Here is an 18532-nt window from a genome sequence, read left to right as displayed (position 1 = left end):
ATAAATCATACATGTGCACAGTGGTTTATGAAATGAGATACAAGACATCATTTGCTTTGTTAGAGCAGAAGTAAGCCTTTATCGAGTGTTTGATTGAGTTTAAGTCACACTGGAAGAGCAAATTGATGAATAAGTCTTGTACCTGTATGCCACAGAGCTTATTGTGCTCATTGCAATAAATATGACTGCCTCTATTTGAATATAAAACAATATAATAAATCGTCACTTTTTCTGCTGAGCCTAAACCAGATTAAATCATGTAATGTGATTCATATATACGTGTGTGTGTGTGTGTTTCCATCAGTGTTAGGGGTATTAGATTAAGTTGAGATATACATTTTAACTGATAGAAAAAAAAATCTTAAACAAAAAGAAAAAAAAAACTTCACAAAGACAAATGTATCCCTCTGAGCAGCAGAAGTTTTTATATGGGACGTGTCCTGACATGGGTGGGACAGTTTAATGCCTCAGGAAATATTTGAGTGGACAACAGCAGTCAAACGCTGTGGGGATGGGGGTTGGAACATGAGAGCTCCGGTCCGATCGATTCACATTTCATTTTAAAGATCTGCAGTCAGGCTCCTCAGATAGAAAACAAGCGCTGCATCAAGTCATACGAACTATCACGGGAGATAATACCTTTTCTCCCCAACCAAAACTGGCGTTGGGAGGGGCGTTCATTAACAACGGGACTTTATGTCGAAGTTTGAGCTCCAAAGTTCAGTGTGCGTAAATATTAGTCCGTGCAAGCAGGGCAGCATGCTCCTACTGAGCAATCTGTTGTGAAGTTTAGTCGGATGTTTGTATTCCCTCCTATTTTCAGTTTGCCACTGCCTTCGTTTTCCCTCTGCACTCTTTCGTATTGATGAGAAACATTACCTCAACTAAAGAGCGGTCGGTCGGTAGGTTGTTTGACCAGGGTCTGCTGCTGTCAAACACAAGTTGACATGGATTTGTTCCACGGACGGAGGGACTAAGAAGTTTGGGAATTTTCCTTATTCAGCCCATAGGTACGGCCGAGAGGACTGACTGCAACTATTTTTATTCAGGTTGTTTGAGTTACTCTGCGAAAAGACATGCAAAAGTTCAATTCCACTGGCACGCACAGCAGCACGCTGCCCCGAGACGCGGAGCTCCAGCTGCGGTTAGCTGACAGCGGAGGAGCCGGGGAAGGGAAGGAGAACGGAGCTGGGAAACATTTCCTCACCCAACCTGAGGAGGAAAGCTCGTTTTGCACCAAGAGGAAGATGCTTGTCGGTTTGGATGTAATATGCCTATTTGTTGGTAAGATTTCGACTAATACGTTCAATTTGCAAATATTTTAGTGTTTTCCCTGTGGTTTAACTATATGTCCCATGCAGATTGTTCTGAATAGCACCTCTATTTTAAAGCTTTAAAGACAAAACCAACTTTCTTCAACTTTCTTAGGAGCTAGATTTGTGTGTTTTTTCTCTTCTCTCTACATTCTTGTCAACATCTGTTTTACAGGAAAAAAAAAAGGATTTGGTGAAAAAAATGGGAAAAAAAGATCTTGGATGGGAGTTTGGTAAAGTTAACTGAGCTGCAAAGCAGTTTTCCAGAAGTTCTATGGAAAGTGTTCGAAAGGGAAGGATACTTCAGCTCGGTGCACGTGGGGGCAAGAGGGTGGGAACTCTGTGTGTGTGTGTGCGCGCGTGTGTGTGCGTTGGATGGGGTGGGGGGGTTAGCTGGCAGCAGCAGATTTGTCCCTGGAGTTCATCTGTTCCCATGGTAACCCCCAAAGTTCCCGGGAGAGGAACGTGGGAATAAGGATAAAAACATGCCCCGTGCTTGTGTTCTCGTGCCGAAAATTACCCTTGTTCGTTGAGCACTGCAGCCTTTCTCACTGCAGGATTACTGAATGTTATCCTCAAGTGATTTAATGTGCTCACCTGGAAGACTATGCATGCTTATAATTACATTAAATTAACAGACAGAGGCTGAAAAAGAAATAGAATATCAGTTCCAACGTGGGAGATACTGTCATACCCCTAAGGAAGGACAGCCTAAATTGGTTATTACTTTGAAATGACCTATGGATACCAGTTGAGAATTAATTTAATGAGCTACTCGTGACTATGAATAATGATTTAGAATGTGTTTTTTTCAGTTTACTTTTAAAATGCATAAACTTTGAATAACAAGCGGTTGCAGGGTTTATGAGTAAACCGCAGGAAATTATACATTTTTAAGTTTTGTTATGGAGAAAAGCCAACCTGCATCAGGTAGATTGTCAAATAGTTGATAATGTGTACAAAACTTCCATTATATGGATGCATATGAGGTTAAATTCAGTCATATTCTGTTGGGTTTTGAATTGATAGGGTGCAGCGTGGTTCTTGTGTTTGAATACCTCAATTGTCGAAGTTGGAGCTTACAAAACAGGCTTATAGTAATATGATCAGAATGGCACATTTTGTCATTGTGCCCTCAGTTTAAATGCTATCTTAAAAGTGAGATTGAACTTTTCACTATCTCTCTTAGTAACAGTGATGTGGCAAAACTAGATAAAAATGTTGGATCTTTGCATCAAATACGAACATCAATGATGAGCTTTTTGGACCCAAGATTAAAGGGAAATATTATAATTGTATTTCTATATTTCAGGGCTCATTTTGATAAAAGCTGGTCTGTGATGTGCTCAAAATGCTCTTATTCATAATGTTTTAGAACTTTGTTCTATGTTTATAGACTTAATTTTAATCCACCACGAATAAAGGGAGAAATGTATGGTGCAGCAAAAACTTTTGCCTAAAAGTCAGATAAATTGAGAAAAGTCAATTTTCTTGTAAATTTTTATATCTGAGATTTACATTAAGACTTGTCAAGTAATTAAATGAATGTACCTAATTACATTTCACAATAAGCCTTGTGGGAATCATTAAAAAGCCACACATGTCCGAAGGCTCAGTTTGACACCTTCAGTTTTTCTTTTTTTTGTTTGTGACACAAAATATTAGTTCCATGACATCGTATCACATGACAAATATATGGCAAGGGAGCACTGTTGGTTCATGAGTGAGTGATTATTGGTTAATACAAGAGAAGCAGAACCTGTCAAGGCAGACCAACGGGTCTCAAGCTTACTGTCAGTTAAACATGAGAACAGCAGTGTAAGGCAGTTAGATTCATTGCCATGTAATTCATAACCCCTGCAGGTATGCAATTAGCTGTTCCCTTCACACACTTCTCACCAGCTTTGGCTGTTGGTTTAGGAAATGACCATTGACCTACCATCAGTCAGCACAACTGAGGAAATGGTCTCTCAGTTCTCATTCTAAAACACCAGCTCTGCTCACAACTTGCTTTCTCACAAAACTGCAAGCTTTGACCCCTCTTTATCCCACTCTGACCAGATAATTGCTCTGAGACTGAGTTACAGAGCTTCCAGCAGGCCTCAACTGAGAAAATTTAAAAGCACTTTGAACTGATATATGTAAAGAAGAAGGGCATGTCTTTTTCACAATTTGAATTGATTACTTTTAGTTATTCAATAATCAGTACGTTTTTTTTTATGACCAAGAAGTTCTTGGTGCGTGTGTGTGGAGTTTGCATGTTCTTCCCATGTATATGTGGTTTCTCTCCAGCTTCCTCTTGCCATGATTATTCTAGATTGACACTAAAAGTTAATGCTAGGGTTATTTGTCTCGTTTTACTCTGTGTGGCCCTGTGATGGACTAGCGACCCATCCGGGGTGGGAACATGCATGGACAGGCCTTCCAGACTGCTCTGCTGTGACCCTGAATTGGATTAAGCGCGTGTAGAAAATGGATGGATGGATGCATCTGAGGCCCTATTCTATGGAGTGTGCTTCTTCTCCATTCGCCGGTACCGGCTTCCTCCAAGTTTTCTCTAGTTTCCTCCCTCAGTCCCAAAACATGCATGTTAGGTTAATTAGCAATTCTAAACTTGCAGAAGGTGCCAGTGTGAAGGTGCTTGGCCTGTCTGTGTTAGCATTACGATTGAAAAGTATCCTGTCCTGGGTGTACTTAACCTGCCAGATCCATAATACCACTTATTATATGTCACAAGAAGGAAATTGTAAGGAAATAGTGTGTGAGTTAAAATGAGAGCATACTATACATTACACTACATGTTTTAATGTAATGTAATTATGTTGATAATTATGCTGTTATACTATTGGCCTTTTCTTTTAGACTCTCATCAGTCTGACTGCATCCTCCCTGTCTCTGGTAACCATCGTGCTAGTTATCAGCAGATGTCTGACTTTGACTCATGTGGGCATTTTGCAGTGAATAGCATACCTTATTTTAATGAATCAGGCCCTTTGTGTCACTTAGTCCTCGTATCTCAGACTAATGAAATTTCTTCTGAAAAATACCATCATCAGAGCTCTCCAGACAGTTGACCTTCTGAAGTTATTTACCCTGTAAAGGGACTCATTCATAACTGTTGAATCACCCTGTGGCTATCATAATTATGTGATCAGATGAAGAGACATTAGAGCATTCTCTAAAGTTTTACAGTCTTTTTTTGGGTGGATGGGGGGATTACCTCAAGAGTGGTAACATAAAGTTTATGTATGTTGTGGTATACTTAAATCTGTCTTTGGAATGCTGGGACATTGAGGATACTTAAGAGGCTTTGACTCAGTTTACCTGATCTTATTATTACTCAACACCAGGTTTGTCTGACATTGTTGGGCTTCAGCACTAAGGCAGTGTTGTTATGGGGCTGTTAGGGCAGGCACATAATAGATGCTTGACAAAGATGGATTGTTCTGGTTCACCTCAGCACCATCTCCATGCTAGCTGCAGAATGCAAAAGCTTTAGTCGAGTCAAGTGTTTGCTTGTGTGTTAAAGTGTACATACACATTCCTGTTGGGACTATGGGGATTTGAGTGAAAGAGTGCTGACAAACTCTATGCCCTGTGGCTGCATCTAAGATTGAGTGTCCAGCCACCTTGAGGTCAGGAGATTTTAGGTGTTTGTCATTTCTGAGGAACATGCATGAACAGGCCCTCCAGACTGCTCTGCTGCTTCCCTCCTGCACCGGTGTTCCCAACTCTCTCATCACCCCAATAAAGTCTATTATTGACTCTGTCAAGGATAATTGGGAAATGAATGGACGTGGTTTTGAAAACCTACAATTTACTTATTCCGGAACATCAGTAATGCCTCTAGGCTTGACCTCCTTCTAAAGGTTAATTATTACCAAACTGTGTCAATTTCACACATACCTGATATGCAAGAAATAATAGCTTAAGTAAGAAATTAGTATAAATGTATAAAATGATTTGACCTGCACATAAATATGATAAGTTTGTCAGTCAAAAACAAGGAAGTGAATTCAATAAATGGAGAATCTTACTACAGAACAAGTTTCTGTATACAATGGAAAGACAAAGACTGTATTCATTTGGTCACCATTGTGTGTGAATGTTTTTGTTCTAGACATGAAGCAGCATGCCAGGACGAGATTACTAGTATCTACGTTAGTGATCAGAAGGACTCCCTCTTTCCAGCTTATCTCTTTATGGCCCCTTCTCTTTTCCCTCTTGTATCCCTCAAACAAACTATTTCGGGATTTCAGGTGTCCTGGCAGGACAGCTGTGGTTTGCATTTTTTATTCCTTAATTTGGATATGTCGTGTGGCGGGTTTATGTTATGTTTTCTGGCTCTGCTCTTTTGGCAGAGAAAGCTGCCGAGCGAGTGAGAGGCCAACGTGTCACAGCATGCTTGTGCGTACAGGCCCAGGAATATTAAATTGTTTCTTATGAGCGTTTATTTGTGTATGTGTGTGTGTGTGTGTGTGCAAGTGTAGGTGCTGTTTTTTTTTTCATTTGTATGATTCACATGGCTGCAAATGCAGAATTCTTACTACAGTTGCCATGTGCTTGCTGTTTGTTGACAAATTTGCTGGTTGTGTTTTGCTGACTGTCTTGAGCCCGATCCTTTGAAATTATGGAACACATTGGCGTCACTCTGTGGCTGACAGATGGAAAGCCATTAAAAATGGTTCAGCTAAATCATTAGCCTTTGGAAGAAATGAATCTATGTCCTCTCCCTTGTCAGTGTATTAATGCATCCTCTTTCCATTCGACAGCAGTGTAGATATTCAGGAATCCATTAGATGCACCCCTCCTGCAACAGACCACATGGCTCCCATTCACTGTGTTTTCCTGTTTGTCTACCTTCACTTATTAGTATATAACAGTCTACTCGGGCGTCAGAAATGTCTCAGATGCCTAAAGGCTTAGGGACAAGTGAGAGCTTGAATGAATGAGTAAACTGCCCTAGGGAGGGATATGGAAGGAGAGAACAGCTGAAGATCTACAGTAGGGGGTCAAAGGTCAGACCCATGAGGACCTAAGGAAGTTGGCTGTTTATGTCTTAGTGAAGAGCAAATACTCACAAAAGGAAAGGGCATATTCAGATGGCAAATAGCTTCAAATGTACTTTTAATGAGACAGCTGCAATCTTCTCCTTGATGACAGTTCCATAAGTGCTTTGGGTGGTCCATAGGTATTAGCTGTAATGAGTGAATAAAGATGTGTGCAGTACTCTAATCCTCAGTGCTAATTAGCTTGAATCGGTCTATGGAGGCTTAACATCAGATTTTCTACCTGACTTCAGCTACAGACAGTAGCACTGCGTTTGTTGTCTGTCAGAACTAATGATGAATGTCTTCTTTTGTCAGTCCTCCACAAGGAGACTTAGACAAACCCTCATTGTACCTCTGCATGCTTACCCATCATTGGGATAATCTTATGATAGTGAAACATCCCACCTGATTGAGAATTCCCCCTCTTTATTATTCAAGCTATATTCTACAGTTGTTCCTCCTGTAAAACAAAACAGATTTACAAAACAAACTTCCATCTTCAGCTTTTTCCATACATACAGTACTACCGCAACCAGTCTAATCCATGCTAAATGCTTCCCTTCAAGTCTAAACCACAATCCTCCTTCATTCTTACATTGCAGACTGCAGCCATCCCCTCACTGTGCTCACCCTTACCTTCACACTACAAAAAGAACCACTGAACTCCTTTAAAGTTTCTGAGGTACATACCACACTAATGTGTCCTTTATGTTACTGCTGAATCAGACAGGCAGGCAGACAGCCCACTTTAAACCTCACCACTCATACCCTGAGCTCCAGAGTCATGTTCCAGGAAGGGGGGCATTGAGGTGTGGAGAAAACATAGGCAGCTGTGAGAAGCATGTCTCCACTAGCCAGTGGCAATAGTAACGGCCTTGCAAGAACTCTCCTGACAGACTGAGTGAAGATGAAAAGAGTTAAAGGCAATTGAAACTACCGTGCCTGCAAAACCAATTTTAATTGACTTTAGTTCAGATTTTCTCTTTGTGAAGTAATGTAATTAATTCAGTCAGTAGATATGATCATATACATATCTATACGAAAATTATACATAATGATAGCATACATAATGAAGCTAGCATTACACTTTAAAAGGGGTTGCTTGGAGCCCAGCTGCAGAAGATGTTGATGATAGCAGATGGTTAAGGATCTAAGACTGTTGTGGCTCCTCACATCCCCTTTGTTCTTCATAGATAAATGTCTTTGTGATGTCACCAGGGCAGACAAAACAGATCAGTCTCTCAGAACAATAGAGCTAATTATGAGAAGTCTTTTCGACTGTACATCAGACAGTGCAGGTGGCCAGCATTCAGTGATCTCCGACCTCTTCATCATCTGGATTGTGCCACCAAGGAGGAACAAGAAGAACAAACTTCTACACTGGCACAGTTACATAAATGCACAGTCTTTTAATTGGGTTTGTTCCAGTCTGCAGTTTCCAATCATAATCACAACCTTTGTGCTAATTACTATACCTTGTGCTTCACCTTTTGCTTTTTTTTTTGTATATTTGAGCCTGTGTGATGGATTTTAATTCTCTTTCTGGACCATCTATTTAACCAAAGTTGTTATTGTAACAAAATTATTGACTTTTCCATAAACAACGTTTATCATACTTATCTGGGATTATAGTTGTTTATGGAGACTACTTTGTGGAGTTGAAGTCTTTATTGCACAAATAATTGCACCAGCACACCCAGTTCAACTCCACGGTGCCGTTTATGAGCATGTCAGACAGGCCGCCAGGCTGCTCCATGTTGTGTTAGCAGGGATTATTGTTCCTGCAATGATTCAAATTACAACACTGCATGATTTGGTTCACTGGCTTATTATTATTATTTTTCAGAAGGTTGACTTAAAGGTAAACAAGAGGCTTAAAATTGAGTTTGTAAATGTTGGCATAGAGGATGGACCACCCGTAAAGGGTGCTGCACAGCTCAGGCTCAACCCAGTCCCAAGGTGCAGGCCAGATGGACCTGAGTTAACAGGTCACTAATTCTCTGCCCTTCACTTCTATCAATGGGCAAATGTAGAATGAGGCCTGTAGAGTCAAATATTATTGGATGTGATGACCCAGATGACCGTTACTGTTGCTTAGATATAGCTTTAGGCTGTCACACTATTCTATGAGGATGTATGTCAGACAGCGTAAGCATAAGCAGGAGATGATAATGGGCTGGGTGCTATGATGCATTTGTTTTATTTTATGTGATTCACTTGCTCTAGTGGTGGTCTGTTTTGTGGTGATTTTTTTTCCAGGTGCTTGTTTTTTTTTTATTTGTTAGTTTGTTTTTGTGGTTTGTCTGGTTGTTTGTGTGGCAGTGACTTTGGTAAATTTGCATCCAAGAGTGAGTTTCTGTATATATGAGCGTGTTTAGTGTATATGTGTGTTGGGGGTAATCTGCTGGCTGAGGCAGGGTCGTGTTTACAGAGCAGGTCCCAGCAGAGCCCACATCTCTGACCTTCACATTCCAGAACCACCACTAATCACCTCCGTCTGTTGTTCCTCATAGAGAAGCCCTTGCTGCATCTTTCATGGTTCCATTGCCCCAGTTTTCCCTCACAAGTATTAGTGGTCTGAGTGTCATTTATCAATATTTTAGCTTCCTGACCCTGTATTATAGCCTAATTTTTAGTTTGACTCTGCATTGATCAGGAGTTGAGCAATACGACTGTTGATGAATAACTACCCTCTGCCCCCTTTTCTTTGCACTCTTCTTTCAATCACTTTCTCCGTAGGCTTTTATTGGAGAAATTTCTTGCTGTTGGTTGTTGTTCTCTTCTAACAGTGAGCTCATTCTGGGCTGTGGTCATAGATGTGTAAATTAGAACCAGAAGAGTTTCTCAGAGTGAGGCACATAGCCCCTCTTCTCCTTCCTCCCTCCCTCTTCACCCTCCTTTCTTTCTGTCCCTTTTGACTATTTGAAAACATTCCTGCTTTGAATGTCAGGCCCAGCGAGCAGCACTTTTTGGCCTGGCTGTGTGAGCCGACCCACTTCTCTTTCTCCTTTTGGTTTCCCCTCGTAGGCCCTCCTAGTCTGCCTCTTTTTTGAGCATGTCTTTGGCCAGGTGCAGAGGTTTGCTTACAGCTGCCTGACAGATGATGTGAGAGTCTCTGGAGTCTCTCTGTGTCTTGTTGTGAAAACAGTTTTAATGTAGCTGCAAAGCGAAGGGGTCTGCTGTGACACAAAAGCTTGTTTTTGTATAGAACTGTGCAGATACTGACCAACTTTGCATGTACTTTCTAACACATTTGATTTATGTTTTTTAAATTTTCAAAAGCTCAGAAGTTGTGATACAAGCTAAGAGATATAAATGTAGTTGTTTTTGCAAGTAGACACTGAATGCCACTATATTGTTACTGTTGTTTAATTTCCGTTGGAGGCTATTCACCTCATCCAAAAATGGGAATACAACAAATGTCTTTGCTGGCAGGCACTCCATGTTGAAATATACCTCTGTGAGGCTTAGCACTTCATTGGTCCCATTAGACAATATCTATTGAAAATGCTCTGTTCAGAAGTCCATGTTCATAATGTAGTGTGTTATTGCCTTAATGGAGGTCCTATCCATTATCTCTCTGTCAATGCAGCAACATATTGATTACTGAGGGAGGACTGGCCACATTGTAAACTCTGATGCAGGGCTGTTAATGGGTTATATTGAAAGAGAAAAGTCATAGTTTCTGCTAAAAAAAAACTGCCCCAATTACATCGGAAAAACATTTTACTGATTATCAAATGCTGAACTCAATCAGCAATATTTGAGAACACAAAAACTACCAGAAAAGATCATTTGAAATATATTTTGGAACCAAATGCTATATGTTTGAAACTTTCAGAAGCTACAACTATTTTTCAGCTCTTCATCTTAGTTACATCCACTTTAGTTGTATTGGATGGGTTTGTCATTTAAACATCTAAAATGCTATGTCCTTTATAACCAAAGGAAAGAAATAAAGTCAAATGTAAATTTTCAAAATTCACATTTAGATGCATTTGACTGGAAGAAAAAAAACAGGATACCCTCATTCAAGATCCCTTTTCCAATTTACAATACACATGCAAATTATTGATCTAATTGATTTTTGCGAGAAAAGCTTTCCATAGGGCTGCATGGTGGTTTGGTGGTCAGCCCAGTCACTTTACAGCAATGAGATCCTGGTGTGAACCTCAGCTGGGAACTTTCTGTGTGCAGTTTGCATGTTTTTCCTGTTCCTGTGTGGGGATTTCTGGTTACTCTGTTTTCCTCTCACTGTCCAAAAACATGCATGTTGGTTTTACTGGGGACTCCGAGTTGACATAGATGTGAATGTTAGTATACATGGCTGCATGTCAGCGGCATGGGCTGGTGACATGTCTAAAGCTAACTAAAGCTGCCTCTCCCCCTATGCCAACTTGGAACTGACCAGCCCCCAAACAAGATGACGTGGGTATGGAAAATAAATGAATGGAAGTTGTCAGTTATACCATTCATACAAATATGCAAAGTCCTGTACCTAATATTCAGAACACCGCTCTTTGTTTTGTATTTCATCAGAGCACCATGGTTTCACTCAATTCATTATTATGTAATTAACTTTAGATGATATACCGAATAAACTTGCTATAATATTCCAGTTGTGTAACTCGCTTTAAATGACGTAAGCATAAGAGATCATACCAAAAGTTCAAAATAAGAGATAATGGGATGCCTGTGGAAAGTATGTGTGAGGTGCTGCCTGTAGATATAGACTAAGTCAGATTTGGTGAGAGATCAGGGTCAGATGAGAGGTGTCTCCTCTCCTATCTTTCTCCCTCTCTTTGATGGCGTCACAACCTCTGCTATCTGTCTGCAGCGTGTTTCCCTCTCTCCTTCCCTCCCTTATTTCCTGAACATCTATCTGTTTTGTCTTTCCGTCAGGGCAGCCTGACTTTGAACAAAAAACACTAGCATTTTTGAGTGTATTAGAATTTTGTTATTAATACAAATTGTTTCACAGTGGGTTTCTATAGTCTATAGTCAACTGTTGACTATAATGCTCAACGAAAGCTCTTTGTGTGTTTTCTTATGCCGATAGCCTGAGAGTTATATATTTTTTTACTTTGGTTACTGTGTTTATTAGTTCATTGAGTGTTTTGTTAGTGGACTGAATGACAAAAGAATGACTAAAATTGAAACAGAGCCATCATGGGAAAATCTTATAAACATAACAACCAACAATTGTGCATCAAGAATTGATTTTGTGCACATATCATAATGGAAAACACATTTTAACACCATTGTTTGTGTGCTTGAGTGTGTATTTAGTTGTCGTTCCCTTTGGCCTGATTTTAAAAGTGTATCCTGTGTATTCTCAGTCACGTAGTCTGAGAGATTCCCTGGCAGGAGCTGTGTTTTGACCTGGGTGCGTTCCAGCCAACCAGCAGGCCTGGGATGAGAGGGAGAGGCACAGAGGTTAATGATTAGTCCCATGTTCTCGCTGCATTCCATGGGGTGATGAAGGGACATGGGATAGGGGACAGAGAGCATGCCGGGCAAGTCTTTATAGGGTTATTGGCTATTAATATCTAATTTGAGTATAGTACAGAAGGAAAATTTACAGCTCCACACTCATTTATGGGTGTATACTGTAGCACCATCTCCCCTCTTCCCATTGAAACGTTACACAACTTTTGTCCATTGAACTTTCACTATGAGGCAGTGAGATTTGTTTGTTGAGTGAGCCAGACCTTGACCCTTCCAAGCTCTTATAAATGAGCAGTTGGGAAATTGTAGTGAACAACAGTTAATATAAGTTTGTATGGATTAAACTATGAGTCACTTTTGATCGAAACAAAGAGTCATTGTGAAACTATAACTTTTTCTTTACACCGTGACTTTATTGTCCCCTTTTAGACCACTGATTATTTTTTATTTAACTGGAATATCTCCTTCCTCCTCTGAATTCTTCACTGTCGTGCTCATATCCCCATTTTTCTGAAGCTCTGTCTGTCAGCCCCTCTCTTTCCTTTGCTCCTCTACCAGAACCAGCTATGAGTGGAATGCTTGATCCCCAGATAACTGCAAGTCATGCACCCTAATGAATGACACATGATATGGCTGCCCATCTCATTATGTTGCATCTCATGACATTCTTTTACAAGCCAGGAGAAAGCCACCTTTGTATTATCAACTACCTCTGTCTTTCTCTCTATTTATCTCTTTCTGTCATCCTTGTCGTGTAAACCACATCACAGACATTCATCAAGAACTCTTTTGTTTTTTCCTCTTCCTCCCCTCCCTTTCTTTTCCACATCTTACCAGCCTCCATCCCATTTTTTGCGTGCGAATTAAAGGCTGTGACCCCATACAAGCGAGGCTTTTTCTGTGGAGACCCCAGCATCACTTATCCATATGTGGAGAGAGAGGCCATCCCTGACACCCTGCTCATCGCTGGTGGAATAGCCATTACAGGCTTAACAGTAAGCCAATAATACCTGTAAAATGTTAGACGTAAGTTAAAGTTGTCACCACCATTTCTTTAACCATTTCTCCTTTTTTTTCTTTCCAGATTGCATTGGGTGAATGCTACAGAGTGCGTTTTCGAGGTGTACACTCACGAGCTTTTGTTCAAAACCGCTACGTGTCTTGCCTATACAAGGAACTTGGAAGTTTCCTGTTTGGATGTTGTGTGGGCCAGTCTCTCACCAATATGGCCAAGCTAAGCATAGGTCGCCTGCGACCCAACTTCCTCTCTGTCTGTAACATCACTTATGCGTCCATTAACTGCACTCCCGACAGCTACATCTCCCAGGTCACCTGCAGGCAGCCTAACCAGAAGATGGTGGAGGAGGCAAGGTGTGTGGCTTGTGCACGTGTTTTTTCTCAGAAATTATTTCTTTACTAAGGGTGGGGTTGTACGGTAAATTTACTTGTGCCGTTAATGTGTAACCTGTGGCGTCTTTTATTGATCTTTTCTTTCAGGAAGTCTTTTTTTTCGGGCCATGCTTCCTTTGCAATGTACACCATGCTTTATCTGGCAGTAAGTCACCTATGCTTTACAAACTCGCACATTCTCAAAGAAACGAATCAGTAATGTGACCTTCACATTCACCTGAGCTCAAGTTGTGTAATCAGAGCACCTGGTACTGTGTTTAAAGTTGTTGTGGAGTTTTACAGCTCTAACTTTCTTCTCACTTATTAATCACAATGCTAGGTTCTGCAGCCTGAAAAAAACTTTGTCCAAATCTTAACTAAGCTAATTAAACATGTTTAAACACACACCAAGACTTATTCTGTAAAATACATTCACTCCCGATTGTGAGGGAGGAGATTTTTTAGAGCAACAGCTCTCTACAGGCCCCCAGCTCACCAGCTCTTTCAGTTTGAAAGAGCTGGTAAGACAGATAGATGGGGAGGGGGAGTAGGGGGTAGTAGAGAAAGAGAGAGACTGTTTTCCACAGAGAGCATGAATAGATGAAGAGACTCCACAAACAGAGGAGGCCTTGTTGTGGGTCTCATTTAGAGAAGGGGGTGGAGGGCTGAATATGCCTGCTGAGAGATCGACAGGCTTCTCTCAGCAATAGACACCCTCTTGACTCTCCCCATGTCTTCATTTCTCACTCTAACTGCTCTGCCATGTAGTTATGGGTGCATTGTGACATAGATGTTATAGCAATACACAGACAAAACCATGTTATTATCCATAAAGATGTTGACATTCCATGTCTATTCCCCATCATTTATTCCTAATTGATAGTTTTCAGGTGACATAGATATTATTTACAGCTACAGATGAGTCTCCCCTCCATTTGTACTTGTGCCTAGAAGTACAAATAAAAAGATATTTTTAGCCACAAAAACAAGACAATGATGAGATCTGAATTAAAGAAACAAGGGTGAAGAAAACTGAGAGAAAGAAGTGTCTTTTTAACTCCTGGTTTCTCTCTTCTCTCACATCAGTGTTTCCCCACACACATATTGCATGCATAAACACACAGCTCTGCACATAATCTTGCTGCTAGCTAATGTGTCTACAAGCTGTAGACAACCTGGAGATAATGTGTCAACCTGTAGGTACATGCCACCCGGATCGTGGCCAGCTGCTGGTGTGTAAAGCACGAGGAGTGACACCTGCTTTCAGTTTTACAGATAGCAGAAGTAGAGAGGGACCATAGTCAGACCTCCAGACACCTCATAAAGGGATCCATGCATCTGCATCACACTCACCCTGTGACCTAAGTTTTACAACCACAAACTTACATACTGTAACACTGATGCAATATGAGTAGGGTTTAGAAACTACTAATACAATCATTTTCTCTGTTACCCTTCTGGGGGGCTGACTGAATGAATGTTCCTGTTTACAGAAGAACAGAGTTTACACAACTTGAGTCATTAAATGTAACTCTCAGTTTACATTTTTGGAGCATACAGAAGCACACAAGTATCCACATGCTTACATTTAAAGTGGCAATATTGTAACAATGTTCTTTACCATCTTTACAGTTCTACCTGCAGGCGCGGTTGTCATGGCGAGGGGCTCGACTATTGCGCCCGCTAGTGCAGTTCCTCCTAATCATGATGGCCATCTACACCGGCCTGAGCCGCATCTCTGACTACCGTCACCACCCCACCGATGTCCTCACTGGCTTCATCCAAGGGGGGCTCACTGCATACTGGGTGGTATGTCCAAAGTCACTGTTGTCTAAATAGTCTTGAATAACTCTTATCTTTGCCTTTACAAGGTTTGTTTCTGTCTGCTGTCTAAGTTAGCTTAAACAATATGCTCTTTCCCTCATTTTTCTCACTCTGCTCTTGCTGTTTATAAAAAGGGAATGACTGACAGCATGTGGGGTCTGTGTATATTTCCTCACTGTGTTTTTTTGGTCTGTGCCTACAGGCTTTCTACATCTCCTCCATGTTTAAGCCCTGCACCCGTCCAGACCTGTCTCCAACAAGGATGTCCCTGGAGAGTCCACTGTCCAGCCAGCAAACTGTCTGCTAGCAGGTGTACACAGTCAGTTTAGGAATCAGAAGATATGAAAGGATGTACTGCAATACAGGGAGGATAGCAAATAGTGTAGAGAGAAAGTTTAGTTTATAAGAAAGGGAATCATTCAAAGATGAGGATATGATAAAAGAGTACAATCTAACGCATGCACATACATTTGGGCATATTGATACACATCCAGACATACATTCATCTAACATATTCACACACTCACATATGTGAAATACAAGAAGCACATTTGATGGTACGTCTAACCCGTCCAGTGAAAGAACTACATAGCAACATTTTTGATATATGTGAAAAAAGTATGTTTTTCAAGAGGACATTTAGAAGCTGCTAATGTTGAAAGTTTCCAGTCTTATTTTCCTCTGGGTTGGAGGTCTTTAGTATGGGCATTTACTTTAGCTTTTAAAGCACAACTGATCACTCTTTGGTTTTGAGTGATAGACAAGAAAATGCCAGCCTCCTGTTTCTTTTTGATCCCCTGCTCAACTTGGAAAACATCCACCAGCTGTGAACTGAGACCGTAAAACCTCAGATGTAAAGACAGCTGTGTGCAAATCGACAGAAGTGGCAGGAATAACCAACAAGCACTGGCTCCAGCTTCTAACCACCTTTACCTCCAGTGCCCTGATGTGCTGATGTTCTAATCAGACTGCCCAACATCAGTATGATTAAACTATAACCTGTGTGTAAACAAAGAAAAAAACAGTATTTTTGCTGTAATACTACGCTGTTATTCTCTTCAGAGTAACTGAGGCAGTGAGCAGAGGAGGAGATACTTCAACCTAGTAACTTCCCCTTCTCTTCACTGCCACTTTTCTGTACTAACCACTTTGACTGTGTCTGAGAGGTGGAGGTTTGACTGAATTTTTGAAACCTCTGACTTCTGCCCCTGGACTCAAATCTCTGAGCTGCACCTTGATTTATGCCACTCAGACAGGATGTGTTGCTGTGACCCAGCTGCCCTCCTGTGTTTCGTTTTAATAGCACTTGAAAGTAGTTAATGGAATCTTCTAATTATAATCAATATTATATATTTGAGTTCAAATAATCAGTGTTTTTTTTTTATGTCAGACTCATACACTATTTTCCTTTTTTTTTCTTGAAATGATAATTATTCAAACTGAATGTAAATAACTATGTCATTTTATAAACCACACAGACTTTCAAAAGTATTAGTTCCAAGTCTCGAACAATTTTTACATGTTTGTGTGAGTGTATTTACAGGCACAAATATTTGCTTTTGTACCTGTTGTAACTACTAGACTGAGCCACAGATATTATCAGAAAGCTATATTTTTTATGTTCCCAGTTATTGTTGTTTGTTTCTTTTGTCTGTGAATGCCACAATGGCAGAAATAACCACTGTACTCAACAAACCAAATTATTAAAGTTGTTGAATATTTTTAACTTCTTCTGTTTTCTATTGTTTGTGTCAGCAGACTGAAAAGCATAGAAATACATGCACAAAGTCCTCTAAAAAACCCACACAGAGACACAAAATCATGTTTTACACATAGAATAAATATATGTCCCATAAAGTAAACACAACATTTAAAGACAACATTTCATAGAACAAATTGGCAAAGCAGAAAACAAAATAATTATCTAAACAGTAAGCAATGTTTCACAAAATGCAACAATTTAAAAGATTTTTACCAAAATATTACATAAATATGACAACACTGTACAGAACAAAAAGACGTTAACATATAACAAACATAAAGAAAACAAACACATCACAATACACACCATCATTTTACATTTTTTTAAATGGTCTTTTATGAAATAGTTTTTTCTGCTTAAATATGTCTTTGCTCCCCTGCAATTGACTGGTGACTTGTCCAGGATGTAAACTGCTTTTGGCAGCTAAGACAGGCTTCAGTCACCCCTCCTCTCCTGGAAAATAGATGGATCGATTTTTTTATTTGCTTTTTATTCTTTTTTTTCTCACATAGTTATGTTTTGCAGATTGGGGACAGCATACCTACAAACAAACTTAATCTCAGTGTTATTACATTTACACCATCTTGTTTTTCTCTTGCTTCTTATGAGCGCAGTTGGCAAAATGACTAATTTGGTCGTTTGTATGTCAGTCTGCAAACAGCCGTTAATTATTTACACACAGGATTCCAGACACTATGAGGAGGTAAAGAAATCTAGGCTCGAATAAAAAAAAAAAAACAAGGAAATGATGTGATTTAAGCATGTGTTGTGTTTGGAGGCTTCTACTCTGGTGCTCTCCAAGTTTCCTTTATCTAAGCTCTCCCTCTCTCCTTCACACCGTTCCTCACTCTGCCCCTTCTCTGCACTTCTTTTCAAGTGCAGTGGAGCATGATGGGCTGTTTCAGGGGGTCATGCTACCATGGAGATGCTTAGCCCGATACAGGTTGGGAAGTCTGAGGCATTTTCTTTCATTTTCTTTTTTTTTCTTTTATCCAACCCACTTCCAGGCTTTGGGAGGAGAATAAAAAGCAGGCAAGCTCAGACAAAGAAAGCAAAAGGAAAGAAGGAGACCTCACTCAGGGCTGATTATGCAATGGTAAACTAAAGGTATAAGCAGAGAAAGTGATCCAGTAATGACGAGAAAGCGTCATGGAGCAGTTGGCAAAACAGATGGGGCTGTGGATCAGGGAGAGTGAGTGTTTTAAAGGGTGTGGGGTGTCAGAGCGTAGAGGAATCTGATTCTAAGTTTGTTTTGTTTTGTAATATTGTAACTAAGGAGATGAGTTTCATTCCAGTGCATATGCCTGTGCTTGTGTGACATGTTCCTGTCTATCCATGTTTAATTTACTTCTTGTTTTTGTCTTATGTTTAGCTGTGTGTGAATGAGCAGAGTGAGAGAAGGCTGCTCAGCTCACACACCCTGTCAAACATGACATCTTGTTTACACTGTGACTGCTGTACTCGTTGCTAACCTTATGGCCCGAGTGAAAATGAAAGGAGTCAACAAGCAGAGGGAGATTCTCTATGTTTAGATTACTAAGGTCGACAAAGAAGGGCCTTACTATTTACACTGATGTGACTGTGCACACAGTAGGAGTCATTTAGAATAAGGGTGTATTTTATCGCTTATCACAACAGGTGAAAGCCATTAATTTCTCCATGCTTCACTGTGAAAGAAAATGAAAGCCACATTTTTTTCCCTCCTCCTCATACATTAACTTTGGGGAATTCCTTGATAAGATTAT

General features: G+C 40.3%; 1 protein-coding gene across 1 annotated transcript; it reads left to right on the top strand.

The window, feature by feature from the left end:
• The first annotated feature begins 487 nt into the window (after nucleotides 1-487).
• On the top strand, nucleotides 488-16751 carry ppap2d (phosphatidic acid phosphatase type 2D). The gene is made up of 6 exons (XM_072369513.1): nucleotides 488-1284; nucleotides 12650-12807; nucleotides 12897-13183; nucleotides 13310-13367; nucleotides 14834-15010; nucleotides 15228-16751. Exons 1-6 carry the CDS (start codon nucleotides 1077-1079, stop codon nucleotides 15330-15332), a joined length of 993 nt encoding a protein of 330 aa, XP_072225614.1. The 5' UTR covers nucleotides 488-1076; the 3' UTR covers nucleotides 15333-16751.
• The last annotated feature ends 1781 nt before the right edge of the window (nucleotides 16752-18532 follow it).

Source organism: Leuresthes tenuis, unplaced genomic scaffold, assembly GCF_036924035.1.
Source record: "Leuresthes tenuis unplaced genomic scaffold, fLeuTen1.0.hap1 SCAF_17, whole genome shotgun sequence".
Taxonomy (NCBI): domain Eukaryota; kingdom Metazoa; phylum Chordata; class Actinopteri; order Atheriniformes; family Atherinopsidae; genus Leuresthes; species Leuresthes tenuis.
The sequence above is the reverse complement of the archived record's forward strand: the minus strand, read 5'-3'. Positions and strand labels throughout refer to the sequence as shown.